Below are 21869 nucleotides of genomic sequence, written 5' to 3'. Positions count from 1 at the left end.
TTTGCAGAACTATTAAAGTCCAAAGTTGCACGTCCATTGAGCCTGAAATCGGGCCGGCATGTGATAAGTTTTGGGGGTTAAGGTTAAGACTGTTATGTAACAGTCTAGGAATTTTGATACGCTCCATTTCACTTCCTTCTTTTGAATATTCAGGAATAATATTCAACGATTTTGAGATTCACGGTATGTCATTTCCATGTACCGAACTCCCCGCTATGGTGAGGCAAAGTGACATTTTCATTCAATGGCAACCTTATTCTGAAGCTAAGTTAAACTGAAGATGAAACTGAAAATGATACAAAAACTAAATTAAGAAATCATAATAACACTGCTTAGACAGCAGTTTAACTATCTACTTACTGCACAGATTCCTACAGAAAGCTTTCTAAATTCTGAATGTGGTGAAAGTAATGTTTGCGCAAAAATAATGAAATCCAAACAGCACAATCAGGTGGGTATGTATCACATATTCAATTCACACCAATTCACACCATACAGGGGCAGCTTCAACAGATCAGTTCAATCTTATCTTTAAAGATATCACATTTGTTTCTATATAAAAACATATAATCTAACTAATGGAAGTGTGATTTCAATTAGTACACCATATTAAGCTAACAGCCCTGAACTTTGCTTGAACCTCTCCATTCACACAAATTAATGGCTATCAAAATGCTTGTGCTCTAAAATTAAGCTGAAATCATCAATCTAAGATCTTCCACCAAACACCAAACCACTTGCCAGCATAAACATACACGGTGAAACGTGTCAGATGCACATTACCACAAGCGTATACAAAAGGGGGCACGGCCGTTAATCTGATTTACACTAAATCACGGTTGCGATTTCCGCCCCCATGTTTGACGGGCTGGCAGGCGTTCAGATTGTCTGGCGGGACCACCTGCATCATTAACAGAAGGCAAGGAAAACCAGAGACGCTTCCTTTGTGACTCCTGGCGGCTTGCTGCCTCGGCAATGACCGACCCGGAGACCCAGCCTGCATGGGGACGCATTCAAACGCCACCTGAAGACCCTAAAATAGCGCCCTCTGGGGGGCCAGAGGATAAGCGCACCCTGTAACCAACCTCCGACTTATTCCATAAAGTTCCTGGTCTACGCAGTGGAACTCCTGCCTCCAGCCCCTCATACAGCCTACTCTTATCTGCCCTGCTTTTACCCCGTCACCCCACTACCAAGCTCCCCTGGTTGCATGGGCAGGCAGCCAGGGACGATAACAGCTAGAGAGGAGATGCTTAGTCTCGATGCTGCCACTCAAGCAGAACGAAGGCGACGACTGCGTTCACAATGCCAATCTGAAAAAGCGTCTCAAAGCAGCTCTCTCTATGACAGTCTGCAGGACTTCTCCAGATGGAGACTAAAGAAAATTAGTTGCAGTTTGCTTAAGATTTTATAGAAAACATGTCAGGATAATTATCTCAAATATGGGAGGAAACAGCAGAGTCCAGCCTGGGATCTGAGCCCATTACTCTGTGGTAGCAGGTCCACAGAATGCTGCTCTCATTCTCATCGGTCAGTCTGCCCAGAACGGCTAATCATCTGCTCAGTTTTCCCCCTCAACTTATGATGATGACACATAATCTCAAGAAAAAGCAGCTGCTCAGTTTTGCTCTAACCCTGTGCCCCCATCCCCCGAAAAAGGTGGACCTGACGGGGAGAGACGATATTGATCGGGGGCCAGGCACTTGTGCACTGACTGTACACCCAAAAAGTGCGTAATGCAGGCTGTGAACACGGCCTTCTGCCAAAGACCCCCACATCTTGGCCTAGCTTGAGTTTAAACTTCTACCTGACCTCCTGGCCAGGAAACGTGTGTCATGGAGGATCTCACCACCAAGAGCAGCAGACCAGCAGAGCAGCAGAGCAGCGGTGGGTGGGGAGAATGACTCACCTTGGCAATGATGCTGCACAGCTGCGGCCCGTCCTGCGTCAGGGAGAGGAGGCTGCTGATGGCGCCCCCTATGGTGTAGACGTTGTCTGACGTCTCAATTTGACGGATCAGAATCTGTTAAGGGGTGGGAGGGGCTTCATGAGAGTTCAGCTGCATGAAGCGAAGGCGACGCAGCCAATACGACTGGCAGGTGAGAGGCTGCAGAGTTCGGAGCTGGCTGGCTGTCCAGCGACCCGGTCACAAAGCGGGCGAATGTGACAGCTTCCAAAGTTAAAAAGGTTCCAGCTTTCATATCCTGTATAATCAGGTTATTTAGGAAAATAAAGGAAATGTTACATTTTCACAGAAAGCAGAGTACATTCCATCGGCCAGGTCTAATCGAACTCAATTATCTAGACTTATGGAGCAAAGTAATAATTCTTTATCATTGTCGTTTTGCTACTGCAGCAATTTAAGAAGTAACCTTCCTCCCCTCTGGGTAACTACACATATTAATTATTTATAATGCCACAGTTTGTTTGTATAGGAATTTATTTCTTGTAAGACTGCCTTTAGGGGTAGCCATACGGCGAGGGTTAGGATGCCAGGCCTGCGGTGCAGATCTCACAGTTGGACCCCTAAGAAAGGCCCTTAAGTGCCAAATTGCCCCAGGGACTGTCTGATCCTGCTTTCTCAACTGTACCTCACTTTAGATAAAAGTAGCTGCCAAATAAATAAAATGCAGCGTGGAATGCATGTTTCAAACATATCAGGACCTTGAGAGCATGAAACCTTGAGGATGAAGGTAGTGACTGAAATTCCAAGGATTTCACCACAAATGAAATATGGAACTGTTACACGACAGCGTCCCTTTACGGGGCCTACGTGTATTATAAACGACAGAGCTCCCCACAAAGATCTTCCTACACAACGACGGAGCCCTCACATAAAATCAGAGAGGAGTCCAACTAACTGGTGGCTATGAAAGATGAAACCCTGGCTAGGGACCCCCGTTTTGGATGGAGACATGGGTGTGGTTTTTCCTGTTCGGTCCGGCTTTCACAGTTACTGTTGGCTTATTTACAACCCACTTGTCTCTCAAGTCGTCCTTGTTAGGGGGGCTGCTAGCTGCTTCTCAGGAAGCTCTTGGGAAAACACCTGCTTCCCAAATTGACGTCGTCTGAATACATTGAACCATGTATCCCCTTAAGGCTCACTTTCTAATATGTGGCTTCCTCTATAAAACTTAAAATCACAAAATCAGGAACCAGACAGACACATCACTCAGATGGCAAAAAAATAAAGCGGTAAAGGGTACAGACATTTCTCAGTTAAGAACTCATAGTGTGCACCAAGGGGGTGTGGTCCTCTCACCTGGATCTCATTGGCCAAGGCCATGTCAATCATCTGGCTGAACGAGTCGCTGATGTCAGTCAGTATTTCCTGGGTGGCTTCTTTCATTGACCTCAAGAGGAACTCATCTTCAGTGTGCACACACCTGAGGAAAGAGCAGGACTTGTTTATAACAACACCTATTAATTAGATCAGGGGTCTTCAACTCCGGTCCTGGAGAGCTACTATCCAGTAGGTTTTCTATCCTACTTGGCTTCTGATGAGCCACACCTGGCCCTGGGATTTACCTGAGAACAGGTGTGGCTCATCAGAAGCCAGGTAGGATTGAAAACTGACTAGTTGGTAGCTCTCCAGGACCGGAGTTGGAGACCCCTGAATTATATGCACTGATCCATCAGAATAACCAAAGTGGAGAGAGTTCACATAACAGGGATCAGATAACTAGCAACCTGTTTATAATAACCCATGACTTAAGGGTAAGAGTTTCACATTTCTTGAATGAATTAAAGGGCCGGTCAAGCATGACTCCCATAGGAGGGATCGGTGTTGCGTCCAGTGTAATACCTCTCGGTGATGGTGGTGAGCTCCAGGCACTTATCCAGCAGGGACTTCTCATACTGTAGACAGAGGGGGACATATGGGAGACATCAGCTGTTCCACATGAGAGATCTGTGTTCCCGGCGTGACATAGAAACCATTTCCAGGGAACAGAAACTCTACTGTGAGATACAGCTAAATGGATATGCTGATTGAGGGTCTAGGGTGAACAAAGCTGTGAACAAACTGACAAGCAGTAGAACCAAAATTTACACCTCCTAGTCAAATACACTTGATGCCGGTATTTAAATACTGTATACTTCTACTAAAATCCTCAATGCTTAAAAAGAATATGTAGTTGAACAATGAGATGCCATCAACTATATTACACCTAAATCTATATTCAGCCTGCAGTAAGAAAGATCAAACCAATTTCCATGAATCCAATCTCACATGTCTGCCTTCTGGAATTATGGGATGTCACTGACTGTGGAAGCAATCGGCATGGACATTTAATCTGCAATTACAAGAGCTCAGTCTCCATTAAGTTTACAGATGATTATACTCATTCTGATTGGCCTCCCGATCTAAGGCACAATATCAATCTTCACTAGGCAGCCCACACATAATGTGGCTGAGCAATTGTCTTCATGCAAAATGAGACAGGCTCAGACATTTTGGGGCCAAATATTACCCTTTTCCACAAATTTATGTCCAGTGTCTATAGAGATTACTGATGCTGGCTATTTTTTTCTCCCTACGAAAATTTAGTCAGTTACTTTGGAAAATCCGGAATGAGGAAAATGAGCGTAAAAGCATGAAGATCTAATCCATCTTCGTGTCTGGAGGGAGACCTTTTATACTGCATAGAATGGCTACATGTTGTATGGGTCATGAGAGTCAATCTTCAGCTTCTCAGTAATAAATACAAATCGGTTACAGAACGGGAAAGCTGTACGCCGGGGCACCCACCAACGTCCTCTATGAAGTCTGGGGGATCACGACCTGCAAAGGCCGGTTTGTGCCGTGAGTCAAGAGCACGTCACTGGCGCTTTCCAGGCGGTGCCACGGTGAACGCGCCCAGCTTTATCATATCAGCTCTACTAAAGTTCGTTAAAGTGTACCGAGAGGTAGACAAGAGACACACACATAGCGAACAGGTGCTCGGGTCAGGTGTTGGTCACATGGTCACACAAGCATGGTTAAAAACCCGCCGTACCTTCTGCATCTCGGGCAGGGAGCCGCGGACGGAGGAATACTCGTGCACCAGCGAGCGCATATGGCTGTGCACCCTGACGGCCGTGCTGTGCACGCGGGACCAGCGGCCCTTCTCCAGCCGATGGAAGACCTTGCCCAGCTCGGCGCTGACAGCGAATGCCCGCCGGAGCAGCATCTGCAGGCCGTCGCGCGCTGCCCGCTCCCCACCCACGATGAGCTCGCCTGCCCCCGCCTCCTCCTCCACGCTGATGGGCTTGGACTGCAGGATACACATGCACTCCACCTCGGTCATGTGACGGAGGTCCTCCATCCAGCGCTGCACCGAGTCCACCTGCAGGGTGTGGAGCCTACCAAAAGCAGAGGGGGGGGGGGGGTCACTCACTCACCCAGGTCAGGTGGGTAATCAGCCCCAAGAACTGTAATATTTCCATCCATCCATACTTCCATATTCTCACCCAGGACTCCTCAAATCTGGCCCTTGATTCCAAATCCAGGCCTCGTTTTCAGTTCTCCCATGTGGTTAGTTTAATAATTACTGGTTCTGATTGGCTAGAGGCTTCACACCTGGCTCACAGGTAAAGGAAGGCTGGAAAATCAGCGACTTTGAGGACCGTGATTTGAATAACCCTGTTCTAACCACTTATCCTGGTGAGGGTGGTTGTGGGTGAGGCGATTATGCCAGGTAGTACAGGGCACAAAGCTGGTGTTCACCCTGGGCAGGAGGCCAGTCCATCGCAGGGCATGTTTTACACACCGCAGGCAATTTTAGAGAAGGCAGTTAACCCAACAGCTTTTCTTTGGACGGTGAGAGGAAACCCAGAGAACAGAGGGGAAGGCCTCACATGCCGGGCAGTTTGGGTTCAGATCCCCGGCCCGGGTGCGAGGCAGTGGGGCTATCCGCCGAGACGCTGTAATTAGTCATCATTCCAGCCAAAAAAAAATCAAGTTGCACTGGCTCCTAGACAAAAGTATGATAAGGAGGGAAAAAAAAAAAACAATTTAGAAAAAATAAATGCTCCCGGGCAGCAGAAGGTCACCCTCCTTAAATGCAATTCCAGCTGGAACCGGGGCAGACAGGAAATTATCAATGAAATTAATCTCCTGGTCTCCAGCATATAGTCATGTTATTACGGGGTTCTAGGTGCTGTGTGCTGAAGGTGAGCACTCTCATAAACCCTCATCAGGCCATTAAGCCGCTCCCAAATCCGGCTTCCGCAGGTATCCGTCACCCCCCCCCCCCCGATGAAGGCCACCCGATGACGCAGTAACGGTCCTTCCGAAGAGAACCTTGGCTGAACTTGGTCAAAGGTTGACCTAAAAAAATGATCGATAGTGCAATATGCTATGGAAACGGCACCCCTCCCCCCCCCCAATCTGTCATTTCGCAGCTGAGGAGCAGGTACACTAATAAGAGTGTAAGAGCAAGCAAACAGCCCCTCCCTGGGTATAATGACCCAGGGATTTAACAGGGATTCCCGTTGCTTTGGGAGATCAGCGAAATGGGAAATTAACACACCTTTTGCAGACGGGGGCAAAAATCTAAGGTTAGCAAAAGAGCCCTGTGCGGCCATGACAGTGTGTGACACACCCTGCATCCTGTGATGGGGGGGCAGCTCAGCTGCAGAGGCTGTGTGCCGCTCCACATATCCGAAGCATTCATAACAAACGCTCCTTTGTTTATTTACCCCTTCGCATCCCTGCTAAGCAGATGTTTTAACTCACTCATTAGCAGCTTCGATGGCGTGCAGACACTGTGACAGGCCACCCCGAGCCGTTTTTGGTTCTGGCAACTGTTAGGATTGTTATTTTTTTAATGAGGCAGAAATGAAGCCTATTATTTACGCTCATGTACACAGGCGGCATATGGTCCCTCCTAACACTCCAAGATGGAGGGCTTTGTTTCCATTGGGCCAGACTACTTATATCCCACCAGCTGCACCTCTGCTCTGTGTGTGTGTGTGTGTGTGTGTGTGTGTGTGTGTATGTGTGTGTGTGTGTGTGTGTGTTCGTTCGCATAGGTCACACTTGGGGACCAAAACGTCCCCAAAGTGTGGTAAAACCTCAGACTTACTTACTTTTGGGGACATTTTTCAGATACCCGTTCGGATAACCTTAATTTTATAAAAATCTGGGATTGCAAAAAAAATAAAATAAAAAATGCCAAAAGTCTTGTATTTTGTTTCATTACTTATGGTTAATGTTAGGGCCGGGTGGGGGTCAAGAGTGTTGTGATTGGGATTAGAATTTTTCCCATAGAAATGAATGGAAAGCCCCCATTTACATAGGTACGCCAACATACAACAGCAGGCGTCTCTGCACCCCACCCACAGTGGGCACTCTCTGTATGCCAACTGACGACATGTCCTGCATTCTTCGCAAAGTTGTCCAAGGTCACGGGTTCAAATATGTTTCCCATGCTGCACACGCCTACAGAAGCCCCGGCTGGGGGAATATCCAGGGGCGGGGGGGGCAGGCAGTACCGCGTCTAACAGCGCTCAACTGTCCCACATTAATCACCAGGGCTGCCCAAAAAGGTCACAGCTGCCATTACGCATGCATGAGAAAATGCGCTTTGATACAACAATCAAACATACTCTAGCACCATTTATCAGATAAAACCTTTTTAAGGAAATTAGATTCGAGAGGCACAGATTATCCATAGTTAGCATTCAAAGCCTTTCATTTCACCAGTTCAGGATAAACCCCCCACCGCCCCACTCAGTCTCCACATTTAGAAAACCCATAGCCATGCCTGAAATATTCCAAACGGTTCCTTACACGCAAGGTCGTGGCATTCAGCTGATGAAGCACTTTCAGGCATGACAATCACAGTCCTGAATAAGCCTCTGCATGGGACAGGGGGCGTGTAAGCACAGTCCTCTAGTACCCCTATGGGGTCCATGGGAAGTTTAAGGAGTGCTAAAGTGAGACTCACTCTACCCACCGTGTCACTCTAAGGTACTTGCTGCATAAAAACAGGCCAACGGCAGGTGTCTGTGACACACATGAAATCAAACATCAATGGTTACATTCACAAATCCTTAATTTTACCAATAAGGGCAACATGCTTAGCAAAGGACTTTTTGTGGTTTATACAACAGTTAAACATCAAATGAACATCAGTTAAGTCTAATGTTGTTGATTTGGGTTATCATGCCCAAGATCTGAGCTGCAGATTTGCTAAAATTTACACAATTCATCAGAAAGGAATTTGACTTTAATGCAGAATCTCTCTGTGTATCCTCTTATCCAGAGCAGCACGGAAAGCCTGTGGTCTGCCCCAGTTAGCACCGGGCAGGAGATGCTGCAGAGGTCAAACGTACCACCTTTTAAGAATGAACTTCCATCCATCCATTATCTATACCGCTTAATCCATCTGGGTCGCGGTTTAAGAATGAACTTAATGTTGTTAACTCATTTTTAAATGTGTCAAGCTAAAGATCAATGTGGATATTGAGAGTCTGTACATGTACTGTATTTTCTGTACCTCCTCGGTGTCACGGAAAGCAATTACTGTGCAAGCAGTAAACAGCAGGGTCTGCCGGCAACACCATGAGAAGCCATGTGGGTTCAGCCCGGCTCAGCGGTGCGAAAACAAGCACCGGCCCCCGGGAGAGCAACCATCACGCACGGGGCATGATGCAGGGAGGCCTCAGCAAGAAGAAAGGTGTGCGGAACTGAAAGGAGGAGATCAACCAAAGGGGCGCGAGGCCTTTGTCACAGCTGTGGCGGAAACGGAATCCTACAGACAGAAGATGACACTTTAAAGTATATAGCTGAGCAATTACTGAGGTGTGTATTCCGCAGCGTTTGTCAGAGTGGCACTCTGAAGAGTTTTATGCTTTATTAACCGAACAGAACTTTACAGGACCATCTAGGCACTCTGCTTTTCCATCATGGCCCAAAGACATGCAGGTTCGGCAGACCGCTGCCTCTGAATCGCTATCTGTGCGTGTCCTGTGATGAACCAGCATCCTGCCCTGTGTGTCAATCGTACCTCCAGCAGGGAGCCACCCTATTCATTGTGTGACATTGATTACATAAACCTAACAATGGCAGACCGTCCAAAAACTGGATGAATCATGCATCCTAAAGCGGTACGTTACATAAAGATGCCGTATCCATGATTTGGCTCCCATTTCTGTTACTGGCATTAATAGTGACAGAACGCAGAGTCCCATTCGGTGTTGATTCATCGACGCATGCTGACTCTGAGGAGCAGGCCCCGGAAGCCATGAGAAAGTTTTAGCCATGATTGCAGTCTTCATAAAGAGCTGCTTTGCACCATTGTGGAAAAGTGCCCCCCCCTCCATCGGCGATGATCTATGACCCACAACTGTGAAGAGGGGGTGCTAATATTGACTAGAAATGCAGTGAAATTATTCCACTAAGAGACACAAATGACTCACTTAAAGCCAAAATTTATTTAACAATTTAAAAATGGTACGGTTTTGCAAGATTGCAACAGAGAAGCCAGAGGCACACAAAAGGAAGGAGTAAATGATTTAAAAAAAATAACAACTAACTGGATCCGGAAGGCAGAGAGAGGTATGCAGGAGACATGGTGAGAGAGGAAAGCACAGCAGAGTGACGCAGAGAGGATGAGGGAGAAAGAGAGAGAGAGAGAAGGAGAGAGAAAGAGGGTGACAGACAGAGACAAAGAGACAGACAGAGGTAAACAGGCAGATAGAGACAGAGAGGTTCCTCAGGCAACAGCAGGGGTTAAAACCCAGTGTGGCATCAAAACACAGCCAGCCCTGATGCTCCGCTTTCAAAGGAGGGCGGAACCTTAAAATTACCCTTATATCCGTCTAATCGGTGTACAATTAAAGAACCCCTCCCAAAAAATAAAAATTCCCATCAGAGGTAATTAAAGGTATCCAGTCCCCCCCTAGAACACATTGCTACTGATGTCTGAATTGCGGCACAGAACAGAAAAGTATATATTACCAAAATCTGTAAAAGATTATTATTCCCTCCAAAATCTGAATCAATCTATCCATCCATCCTTTTTCTATACCCAATTGTCCCATGGAGGGTCACGGTGCTCTGGAGCCTATCCTGGGCGCTATGGTTACAAGGCAGGGAATAACCCAGGACGGGGTGCCAACCCATCACAAGGTGGGCACACACACTCACTCAGACACCTATGGTAACTCCACTTCCCCTTAGCATGGTTTTGGTTCCCACGACAAGAGGGAGAGAGAACGCACATGCAGCTGCATCGCAGTCATGCTAGCCGCTGTGCAAATGAAGGTACCCCAAAAGGAAGATGCGTCAATACTGAATATAAAATGCAAACAAGCACAGAACAGGCAGGGCATGTGGCAGAGGTGTGAATGTTTTGGAAAAACTCATGCGATTCACCCATAAATTAGTGTCCCTCACAGTCAATAAGAAAACATAATCCACACCCATCAGGCATGCAATAAAATGTCAGGCATTCTGGGAATTCATCTGCAGCTGATGGTAATCAGTGACAGTAACAGGAATCACCAAACAGCGGGTCTTTGTGGAGAGGGGAGGATAGATGAAGCAGAAAAAAAAGAGGGAAAAGTGTGTGTTTCATGCGCCACATTCCCCCTGTACAACCCAACCTCACAGGAAAGTGATTTCACCCCCCCAGCACGAAAGGGGCATCCAGAATACAATGGGGAGGCCCAGGGCTCGCGACCCAAAATTAGCCCACAGGACTATCAAACGGAGCTTTTTATGTATAAGCAAACTGATTCATTACACCGTGCGCTGCGGTGAGCAGGGCTCCTGCAGTTTTTACATTTTTGTTTGGTCAGGCTGTCACTATTATTTGATTTTGGGCCAAAGCATCCATTTAATTTCCTCTAAACAAGCACAGACGATACAGGGACCAACGTGAAAAATTGATTTTTAGAGTACATTTTATTTAGCAGGAGAAAGAATCCAACAGCAGGCTTCACCAGAGCTCAGCTGCGTCGCATCAACTCAGTCAGACTGTTTAAGATGGGCCCCGGGCCACGGGCGCTGGTGCTGGCTACGGGCACTGGCTACGGGCACTGGCTACAGGCACTGGCTACGGGCACTGCACGTCCACCAGGGGGGCACTGCGCACAGTGTTCGGAAAGTTTCCCCCAGCCTGTGATACACTTGGGTGGAGTCTGAGCAGCGATCAGTGAATGGGAGACGATCGCGCCCATTTAGCCTCTGCGGAATCCGAGGCAATTCAAACATCACGTGCCATAAATAGAAGACCGAATAGTGCCATGCACAGCCCTCGTTAGCGTGTTATATGTACAGGGTGCACTATCATTACTGTGGTGAAAACAAACACACATTTCCTGCTCGAGTCACTCTCACAGGCCTCTACTTTCCTAATTCATCTGAGGGACGAAGTTAAGGATTCAGTTTAAAAATAGAACTCTGGTCAAAAAAAAAAAAAACTAAATAAGGCAGAGAGCCCCATCAAAGCCCATCAGGAGGGGGCAGCATCTGACTTCCAGATGTATCCTTAATCTCCCCAAACTGCCAGGTCAGCCTCCACCCCCCCCCCCCTTCCCTCACCCACCCACAATCCACCCCCGCTACCTCAGGAACTAACGGAGCGACTCTGCTTCTCCTGCATGAACGGTCACAAACGCGAAGGACTTTATGCGCCGGAGATGGAGACGAGCTCATTCCGACACGCCTCGAGCGACTCATCCGAGGCAGATCCGAGTCTGTGAGAAGCACGGAGACATGAGAGAGGGGCGTCTCGTCCTCGGAAGTCCTATTAAATTTGTGGCCATGGAGCCTTTCAACCCAACGTCAGATCACATAACAACCCAACAGCACCGTTACTGTGTCTCATCGCAAAGGAGAACGCGCCTGTTTCATTTTGCCTTTGTAGATGGAGAATAGAGGCCGGCACTGCCACGGAAACTACCGGCACCATGCCATCATCATCACCATCATCATCAGGCCCACTGCCAGTAATCGGCATCATCATCAGAGAGGAAGAGCTGTTCATAAATGCACGCTGAGGTGTTTTCTGGCAGGTGGGACGTCATTCCTACTCACCTTTCAGGTGGTGATAAAAGAGACTTAATGTGCCTGCTGTTTGGGGCCAACGCCATCCTCTCCAGCCTTCTGACGCCTCAGCATGGCACCTGTGATAGAGCCACAAACACCCCATCAATGCAATTTACCGCCATCACCATGGTAATGACCAGCAGAGTCCCGGCACGGCTGCTTACAGTGACCGACCAGCTGCTCAGGCCCCAGTAGTAAACCCCCTTCGCCTTATAAGAGGCGCTTAACACACTGCTTCTGCTTGAAAATCCTATTAAAGAAAAGTCATTTTTCCATAAAGCACCCCCAAACACACAAGATAAATGTATAGTTAGCAGTCAAAGTGATCAAATATGTGGAGTGGAAGTGGGGGAGCGGATTTATATAAGCTGCGGGAATACAAAGGAAAAAAAATACTATGAAAGGATTTGTATTTGAATTGGAAGTACAGACATAGGAGACTCCGCAGCACTTTAATTGATTTTATAAAGACCAAGGTCAGAAGAATAAAGCGTCTATACACTCAATCACAAAGGAATGCAGCAGTGCAGCTCACCAGGAAGGTGAGGAGGCTGGAGGGGACCATAATACCAGATATTTCCCTACAGCCTGCCAATACGTCAATATGTTTACCATGACCGCTATTCCCAGTCTGCTACTGGGTCCTAACGCCCACAAGTTTCCTTTCATAGGCCATCGGATGGACCCAAAAAAGTGACATCTTTGTTTAGTGGGGAAAAAAAAGCAAATACACACTAACTTGAAATGTTTTCTTTGTTTGTATAAATGGTCATAACTATCTCCCGGCTTCAAAGAGACAAAGTGTTGCACATGACGGAAAAATTTTTCCTCCATCCCTAAAAGATACCACTATGGCTGCCCAGGCTGTTAATGAAAAGCGATTCTTCCTTAGTTTAAGCCAATTATAAAAAGTGCGCCTGTATTCATTTCAGTAGCATATTGTAAACACATTCTTAACAAACGATGAAACGGACACCATTTCAAAACCCACCAGTACCAAACAACTCTACAGAATCAGAGGAGTTAAACAAAAAGCAAATTAGCCCCGTAACAACTCCTGACAAGCACTCTTGAGATCTATTTTCTTTTTTCCTAGCAACTTAATTATCAATAAAGCTCTCATACAGGGCTGCAGTGAGCCAGCAAAACACTCTCGTATACATTCCTTAGCTGGCAGAGTGCCACTCCATGACGGTACTTCCGTTAGCGGCCTCTAATGATGGATGTCTGGGGTCCTCTGCTCGAGTCCGGGAAGCACAGGGACCCAGACTCATCCAAATCCACGGAGACGCCTGATGTTTTTACTTCAGGAAAATTTACTCAGCATATACTGAGATATATAATGTTTTTGGGGCGTGCAGATCCCAAGCTTGAGAAAACAGAACGTCACGTGATGTTTCGGTAAAGCTATTTATTTTACCCCCCACTCCCGTCGGCGAGTTGAAGAGACCAAACTGTTGCTCCTTACTGGCAGCCCGCTGGTGGGGCTCCGCGAGGCTTCTGTTTCCCAGACGCCATATGCTGAATGCCAGAAACTAAACAGAAGCGCGGCAGAGAATTAGGCCGTCCATCTTTCTGCCGGATAAACACGCCTCTGCTTATTAACTGTAATAAGCGTATTTAATAAGGGTATTTATCCAAAAATACACACCACGTACCATTGTTGATGCTTTGTTAACCAGATGTATATTTATGAAAACAGAATCTGATAAAAAGTGGTAAAGCAGCATTAACCATTCCAGAATTATCCTGAAATTTACAACTGTGAAATAGTCAGTTTTTTCCCTGTTCTTTATATAGAGAAGGCCAGGATGCAGGAAAGGCAGGAGAGGGGAATCTCCGTGGGTCATTTGATGTGATGCTCGTGGCCGTCCCTGTGCAGTGGAATGCCAGCCAGCTAATTCGGCACGAGGCCCCTTACTGCGCCGGGCCCCGGAAAGCGAAGCCAAAGGAATTCCCAACATATCCCTTCTGCGGAGGCATGATCAACACCTCCTGTAAGACTCCTGTCTTCACGAATGGATTGTGCCTGGAAAAAACACACTGTCCCTTTTGTTTCATGGACCTGAGATCTGAGACACAAAGAACTCAGAAAGTGGGGGATGAGATCACCGACCTCTCTCATCGCAGTTTGGAGGAATGTGTGCGTCCAGTCTATACAGACTAATGCTGCTTCGAGGGTGGTGGGCTGATCCGCATCATCAATGCCCACGCCAGGGTAGGAAGGCACTGCACCACCAATACCAAGCCAGAGGGCAACATATTCACCCAGAAACGGCACAAAAGCCAGAACTGGAGAGGAGACGAGAAAAGCACTGCAGTCCATTCTTTCTGGAACACGCCCATGCGTGGTGGAAGCAAGTGAGCGGACCAGACTTCTAAACCAACTGGGAGCAGACGAGGATTTCATACTGAAACGCGCCGCTCTTCCTAGTACTAGCAACAATATTCATCCTGCGTTTTTCACGGTCTCATATCCTACTCAACACCAACTGTCAACAGACAGCCCCCTTTCCGCAACAAATCCATGTGGCTTTGCGCTGGTCTGCGATAAAAATAACGCTGGGAATCAGCTGAGGTGCATAAATTGCAAGTCACGTGATAATAAAGCATTTCACAGAGAAGTGTATATTTAAACAAGTTCATTACCTCCATGGATAAAATCGACAGCATTGAGCCCCAGCTCAGTATTATGAAACAGTACCCATTTAGTTCATTAAAGCACCTCAAGCGAAACAAATTATGGTCTGTTTTTGGGTTTGTTTTTTTTTTTTTTTACATCATGCATGAAATATTTATGATTTTGCAAAAAAAAAAAACCACAAAGTCGTTCATGGCCCAGATGGAACACATGCCAGAGTTTACAAACGTTTTAACTCAGCTGTGCCTTCAGATGACTGGAAGAGAACAAAAGCAAAACCGTAACTTTTATAAACCTCATGTGCAGACAGACAATAAGTCAGACGCTGCAGCCTGTCTGGAGGATGTTTTGGTAATGGGCAGCAGGTGAATCCCCAGTACAGGGAGCTGAAGAGGCCTGAAACACAGCAACCACCATCCCAAACACACCCATCCGCGCATCTGCGCTCCACACACTCTCTGCTCCGTATTACCACAAGTCACTGGAAACTATTTCCAGACAAATTCTGAGACGATCTTTGTATGCGGTCAGAATAACTGCTGAGGGTCCAAGCAGAGCTGAAAATACAAATGCCCCCCCCCCCCCAAAAAAAAAAAAGTTTCCAGAAAAACCACTGCCTTGATACTCAGGACTTTACTGAAGAGGCTTGCCAAATGCTATACAAAACAGTACTCAAAGTACAAAAGCAATGTTATGCTGCCGGGAAGTTATGAATTGTACCACTTAACAAATTTTCAGTGGAAAGGGACATTTTTAAAAGCAGGTTTAACTTCCAAAAACGTCTAGAATTTTGAACTTAATTTTGATTTCAATGTCTGTGGTGTGACATCATAATTGCACTCACTGATAAACCCCCAGTCCGCTAGCTGCAGCGCTAACAGAGGGACCCGTCTCTGTCACATGGGAATGTCAACATCATGTGGGAAGGCAGCTGCCGCAGTTTCACTTGGAGAGTGGGGGGTTAGCGAGACCGTGAATACGGGAGCCCATCGTGACCACATCGGGCAGGCTGGCCAATCACGGACCAGTCTCCCCAAAACACCTGACGAGGTCCGGAAGACTGCTGGGACCCAAAGAAGGGCACAGCTGTCACTCTGGGGATTTCAATAAAGACCGATCTATCAGAATATGACCAGAAGTGCCATTCCCCCACAAATCTATCAACATTACATGCTAATAAACAACCTCAAACATCTTATTTCTCAGCTGAACTACAGAAAGAGGCATCCAGTAGCTGGCTAATAATGTACAGAACCACCAAGCCTCAAATTAAAAGGCAGACAGTGACAAACTATTTTTAGCATTTCTTTCCTTTCCACATATGTGTTCAGTGACATGTGGTTCAGCTGAATTCAATACCTGGCCTTTAATTTAGTCTAGGACTATGTCTGGAGTAAACTTCCTGGAAGAAGCTCAGGAGAAGCGAAAGCTGGATGTTCACAGATCCAGATCTGATTTCAGGGAGGTGGGTGAAGAAGAACTGGGGGGGGGGGGGGGGGTTGCTGCCTGTGAAATTTGCCAACCAACTCGGGGAGCACTGGCAGTATAATCTGTCAAGGTTCTTGCCATCTCCTCTGCCGAATAGCAGAATAACATGAGGTCGTTTTTAATTCTGCGTGGACAGATTTCTGGGTCACTGCGCATCAGTTGCAGGTGTCACAGACTTGTTGTCCATTTGCAGGAGACTCCGGGAACTTCCAGGAGAGCTGGGACATCGGTGATCAGTGCTTGATAGCGGATGCGCACCAAAGGCACTGCGTTGAGGTACAGCAGCGCAAGAAGTTTGGCCATCAGGATGAGTGCGTTTCCTAAAGTCTCAGTCATGTCAGTCAAAAGAAAATGACGGGTAGAGCAGTCTTTGCCCACACAGCATCGCAAGGACACACAAGGCGACTCGGTAACACTCAGTGAGGGTGTTGTGCATCTCTGCAGGTTAGGAGCCCAGAAGGTTGTCAGTTTGAACACCTAAAACTGCTGTTGGGGAAAATGGTAGGTGTGGTTCTCTGATCCCAAGCTTGCTCTCTCTCATGTGTCTCAGGATGACACCTCGGGGACCAATGCCTTCTGGGTGAAAGAAGCTCGCCTTGATGCAAAGGAGACACCGGTGACCAGCAGGGCGGCGACACTCAAAGCGAGGAGCACACAATGAGGCAGTGCTCCCAGGGCTAATTAACAGATCCTGTCACACGACGAGTCACCATGTGGCTTTTAAAAAGCACTGGAGGTGATGTGCAGAGTGCTGCAGCAACGACTGCAGTGTTTATCAGTCTGGTTCTCGGAGACCCACAGACACTCCACGTTTTCGCTCATGAGCTGGGAGGGACTGTAGGTCCCCACGGACCGGATTCGGAAACACTGCTGAAGCACAGTGGATCCTTCACAGAGACAGTCTGGTGGTGTGCACAGTGCACAATGTCTGTGACCCAGCCGACAAACACAGAGACATATCTTCACACATCCCTACCTGTGGCCCAACGGGAAGCCACTCCCCATGACCTGCAATGGCGGGCGAAAACCTAGACCCAAGAGGAGCACCCCTCATTTCCTCATTTCTGGCCTCCATAAGTAGCTAAGGGTAGTTCAGCTCCATGCTCGAGACCCTCTGATTATTACCCTGACAAACTGACTCCCATGTATGGCTAAATTATCCGCATGGTGGTGAACCAAAAAAGCGACAAGTATTTTAGCCCGCCTGCTTTCCAAAAGTATCAGATCTCCAGAATGCGGCGTTCCCCCCTCGAATCTCCCGTTTAGTGCATTTTCTGCTTTTGGTATGTGGCATTTGGTGGGGGTCAGATCAGGTCACCATGCCCTCCTGGCGCTGGTCACTGACCCGGTAGTCGGGGCCATGGATCTCTTGCCGAGTTCCCACAGCAGGGCCTCAAGCCCCCGTCCCTGGCATGAGTAAAACAGCCCAAACAAGGTGCTTCATCCACACCCAGCCCTGTACAGGCAGCTCACCTGCCCTCTGCAGAGCAGACAGGACTGAGAAATGGCTGCCAGGCTGTGTGAAAGTACAGGCAGTGCCCAGGTTAAAAACATCTGAATTACAGACAATTCGTACAAACGGCCTGCCATTAAGCCCATCATATTAAAAATGAAGGTGAAATACAAAGGTTCGTAATAACTGCTTTGTGACGCTCAGGAAAACATTCCATGGCTTCAGTGATTCGTCGGCTCGAAGTTCAGTACAGTATTGTATGCAGATACTTTTACTATTACAGTGTTATTATTATTCTGTATTTTATCATTATATTTTCGACTTTTCTACCTAAGGACAAACTTAGTCGTTCTTAACCTGGGGACTGTCTGTATTGCGACGCAAAGCAACATTTTCTGAGTCACAATTTACAACAGGTAAAGCTAAGAGTAAATGGGTAACCACACACAAAAACAAACAGCTACAGACCTCACGCCTGACGGGGGTCCACAAGCTTGCTGACCCAAACCCCTCCCCCCCCCCGGCTGGAATTGAGGCCTCAGCTTTAATGCTCCATGTTGACGCACATCATGCCGGAACCTTCTGAAGGACAACTGGCAGGTAAAAGGAAGCCTTCGCCCAGATCCCTAGGCACAGCGATTCCCTTTGTTGAAGTGTGTGTGTGTGTGTGTGTGTGTGTGTGTGTGTGTGTGTGTGTGTGTGTGGGGCGGGGGGGGGGCTATACTCATGGGTGAACATGAATGCAGGAGGAACGTAGCCGGGAACCCGACCGGGATCCAGGCACTGTGACAGGCCACACCTGACACCACCTCCCCCAGGCAAAGACGGCGTCCTGCTGAATAATAAACGAGTGGAAGGTGACACCCCCACCCATGGCCGACTGGGGGGGGCCTCCCTGCTCACGGGCACTAAGGATGCTCCGCCGGGGGTGGGGGATGGGGTTAATGTCCAGCTTGTGTTCCCAAATGCCAAGCAAAACTCCCCCGAGATTAAGGAGAACCAAATTTGGCACAACTTCTGCTGACCCACTGAAAAATAAAACTAGGGTATTTCCATGTCCCAAGACACTGTTTGCTGGTAATATTCCTGTGTCATTTTGAATGCTGGGGCTATTTTCACTGGTTTCAACCACTGTCCAGCAGCATATATATATATATATCTATCTCTCTCTCTCAGACACACACACACACGTTAACCAGTGAGATGTTCTGCAAGCCAGTCAGCAGGTTTAGGGTGGGTTTCGGGGAGGGGGGGGTGTGCTATTGGGGGGCCCAGCTGGTTGTCATTAAAAAGGGCGTTTTCCTGGATTTAGCACCCGCTCCCAAAAAAGCCCTCAAGCCAGGAAAATCGAGCCGTTCTTCGGAAGCACCAGAAATCCCAGAGGGGTCTTCAAAAGGTACGATTAAAAACACATCGGAGTCCAGAGAAAGGGCGGGCAATTGCAGGGGCCACCAGACACAGGAGGCTCACCGACAGCATCATTCCTGAGCGGAGATGACAGCAGAATTGCTACGGGAGGCCGGTTCTCCCCAGTGGATGAAGAGACGCGGGAAGAGAACGCTGAAGATGTGGGGGTCAGACAGACCGGCGCGGCAATTAGCGAAGACTGAAGGCCCGCAAGGACGGCACGAGCTTCGCAGACAGCTCCCCCAGGAGCCCCCACCCGCTAATGCGCCTCCTCGGGGACCCTGGGCCCTCCCAGCCGCGTCGTCCGCACTCACAAAACGAGTGTCCGTACACTTACCCTTCCGCACACACACACAAAAAACAAAGACTCGTGCCCAAGCGGTGCGATTAAAGATGAAAGCCGAAGTAGTGGGGCTGCCCATTGGGGATTTCGTTACTCACCCTGTGCGAGAGGCCCGCGCGGGTTTCAGCCGCGCCACATTTCTGCGTGCGGCTCCTTAATTAGAGCGTGCCTTTGGAGGCTCTGAGTCAGCCTGCTGGCTCACATCAGCCTGGCCGGCACAAGCGGCCCGGAGACTTTCCAGCCCCGAAGACCCTGCATAGCTCAGGCCAACCCATCCGTGAAGCATTTACTCATCCAGAACCTTGGGGTTCTTTAAAGAGATCATGCGATGATTCCCCACCACTCAGATGGACACATTTCACATGCAAAACATTAAGATACCAAGGAATGACCTTTCCCACAATTTAAGCCAATAGCCTCCTGCCTTACAGATCAGGTAACAACAACAAGAATAAAATTCCTGTTTTTGTTGGGAAACCATCTGACTCCAATGCTAATTTATTTTCTTCTACAGTGGAAGCAATTAATTATGACCACTGCCACCCCCCCCGAGACTTTTGTCATATCACTGACATGCCACCTTCACTGGCTCTGAAGAGAACTGCATTTTAAAATTTAAAAAAAAAAGCCCAACCGCTGAGGAATCACTACCATCTCCGCTTGAGGTGAGAAGTCAACAGCTGGAAGCCCATTAGACCACCTCCACTGGTGGCCTCACTGTCACCATGGCGACGCCGCCGGGAACGTCTCCGCTGCTGCCACGGGGCTCGATTCAAATCGCTCCCATCCAGCTTCAAGCCGAAAGTTTTGCTAAAACTTCCCTAGAGCTAAAGAGTGAGCTTTGCACTATCGCACTCTCTAGCCAGATGATTTCAAAATCTGCTTTTTGGCTTTGAGAGGCACCTAATGCCAGGGGCCCTTATCAGGAGAGAGGATCAGCCAGCTTCACTTTTTCCACATTAAAACAAAAGGCCACAAACCCCAAGTTCACCGAATCGCTGGGCAGTAGCCGCCTTGAGGCTGAAATCTGTGGGAGCCAGAACGTCGCTGGAGATCCAGCAGGACTGCTGAACTAACCCCACCTCTAAAGAGCAGTAGCTCATAACCAGCACGGCACCATCAAAATAAGTGACATGAAGACCTAAGACTGAGAACGGAGCATTCTCTACATGCATGGAGGACAATCCCGTGCAGGGGGCGTGGCCTGTACAAGATCCCATAGAGACTCGAACCCTTACCAAGAAGTCCCCTCTCCTTTTGTAAGGTATGGAACCTGATCACACTGAACAGGGAGATGTCACTCACTCAAACTACCAGCCCCCACCACATTCTCGATGGTTATTGATCACAATCACACGAGAGCTTTGTCCCCAACACAGGAACTGACATCACTCCTAACGCACTATGCCAACCCAGCATCAGGCACTGAAGGCAGACTGAGAAGATGACTCACTCGTACCCTCCATACCCTCAGGACACCGCTTGTTACAAATACATAATTAAATTAAAAACTTCACAACAGCCAGGAAGAGTGGAGCACCTCAGTCCGCCCTCGTGGGACACAGCACCACGCTGAAAGCGAATCCATAATCTGCAGGCCAGCAACACTGGTGATGGGGGGGGGGGGGATTTGGGGGCATGCAGGCGGGAGTCCAGTGACCATCAGCATTTTCCTTCCCCAGACAAAGCCAAGCTCCTCAGTCTGCCCATAACAAGGAGGCTACTTACAGACCAGAAACCGGTGGTTACAGAACAGGACTCAGCTCCAGCACAGAAAGAGAAATTATAACAAAGAGCCTTTTCTATAAAGGCACTGGAGAGAAACCGGATCCGCATGTCCCGGCTAAGGAGAACAGCCACTCTTAGGCTGGGTCTTAAAGCCTTAAAACACTCACAATAAAAGCATTTAACACCTACAGCTCAAATCCAAATGATAATCAGCACAGATCAATCAAGACAAACTCAACGCCGCCACTCTTTGGATTTCAGTTTTACTTTAGGTCAATTTCACAGAACGGCCATCAAGCTTGAATGATGGAGCAATATGCGTGTAAGATCAGCTGAGCTCAGAGGTAAACGGAATTTAAGAAATACATGTAGTAAATTACCCAGAGCAAGACTGCTGGTTGAGAGAACGGGAGTCTGCCAGATCATGCAGGTGAGGCCTAATTGGTCACCTTCTCGCTACAGTCAAACATCTCAAAATGTGCAAAGACAGGTAGGTCCTCCACAGCTGAAATTAAATCTACTGTAACTAGGGATCAGTGGGTAACACTTATGCATCCTGTCAACACACTATCACGGTGAACCATTTAATACTCTCATGTAAGAGAGTTGATAAAAAAAAAAAAACACTATTTTTTTCTGTGCTGATGTACCCATCTTTATAAAAAAGAAGGAAATATAAAACTGTAGCATCCTGATTCGAATTTAAGAATAAAACAGGGTACAAGTAAGGGAATAAAAGACTTTTAAACAGACCATGGAAAGGGGAGAA

General features: G+C 47.8%; 1 protein-coding gene across 5 annotated transcripts in view; it reads right to left on the bottom strand.

Annotated features, from left to right (window-relative positions):
• Window positions 1-21869, bottom strand: part of LOC111842967 (INSC spindle orientation adaptor protein) — a 38678-nt gene that overhangs the window by 14246 nt on the left and 2563 nt on the right. For 4 of the 5 annotated variants that reach the window (XM_023810161.2, XM_023810152.2, XM_023810143.2 and 1 more), the window contains exons 2-6: window positions 12029-12117; window positions 4998-5343; window positions 3806-3858; window positions 3263-3386; window positions 1910-2023 (exon numbers count right to left, since the gene is read on the bottom strand). In XM_023810161.2, coding sequence (XP_023665929.1) covers window positions 1910-2023; window positions 3263-3386; window positions 3806-3858; window positions 4998-5343; window positions 12029-12084 — 693 coding nt within the window. In that variant the 5' untranslated portion in view covers window positions 12085-12117. The remainder of the gene's footprint in view (window positions 1-1909; window positions 2024-3262; window positions 3387-3805; window positions 3859-4997; window positions 5344-12028; window positions 12118-21869) is intronic. The other variant, XM_023810169.2, reaches the window with a different exon arrangement.

Source organism: Paramormyrops kingsleyae, chromosome 13 (assembly GCF_048594095.1).
Source record: "Paramormyrops kingsleyae isolate MSU_618 chromosome 13, PKINGS_0.4, whole genome shotgun sequence".
Lineage (NCBI taxonomy): Eukaryota > Metazoa > Chordata > Actinopteri > Osteoglossiformes > Mormyridae > Paramormyrops > Paramormyrops kingsleyae.
The sequence above is the reverse complement of the archived record's forward strand: the minus strand, read 5'-3'. Positions and strand labels throughout refer to the sequence as shown.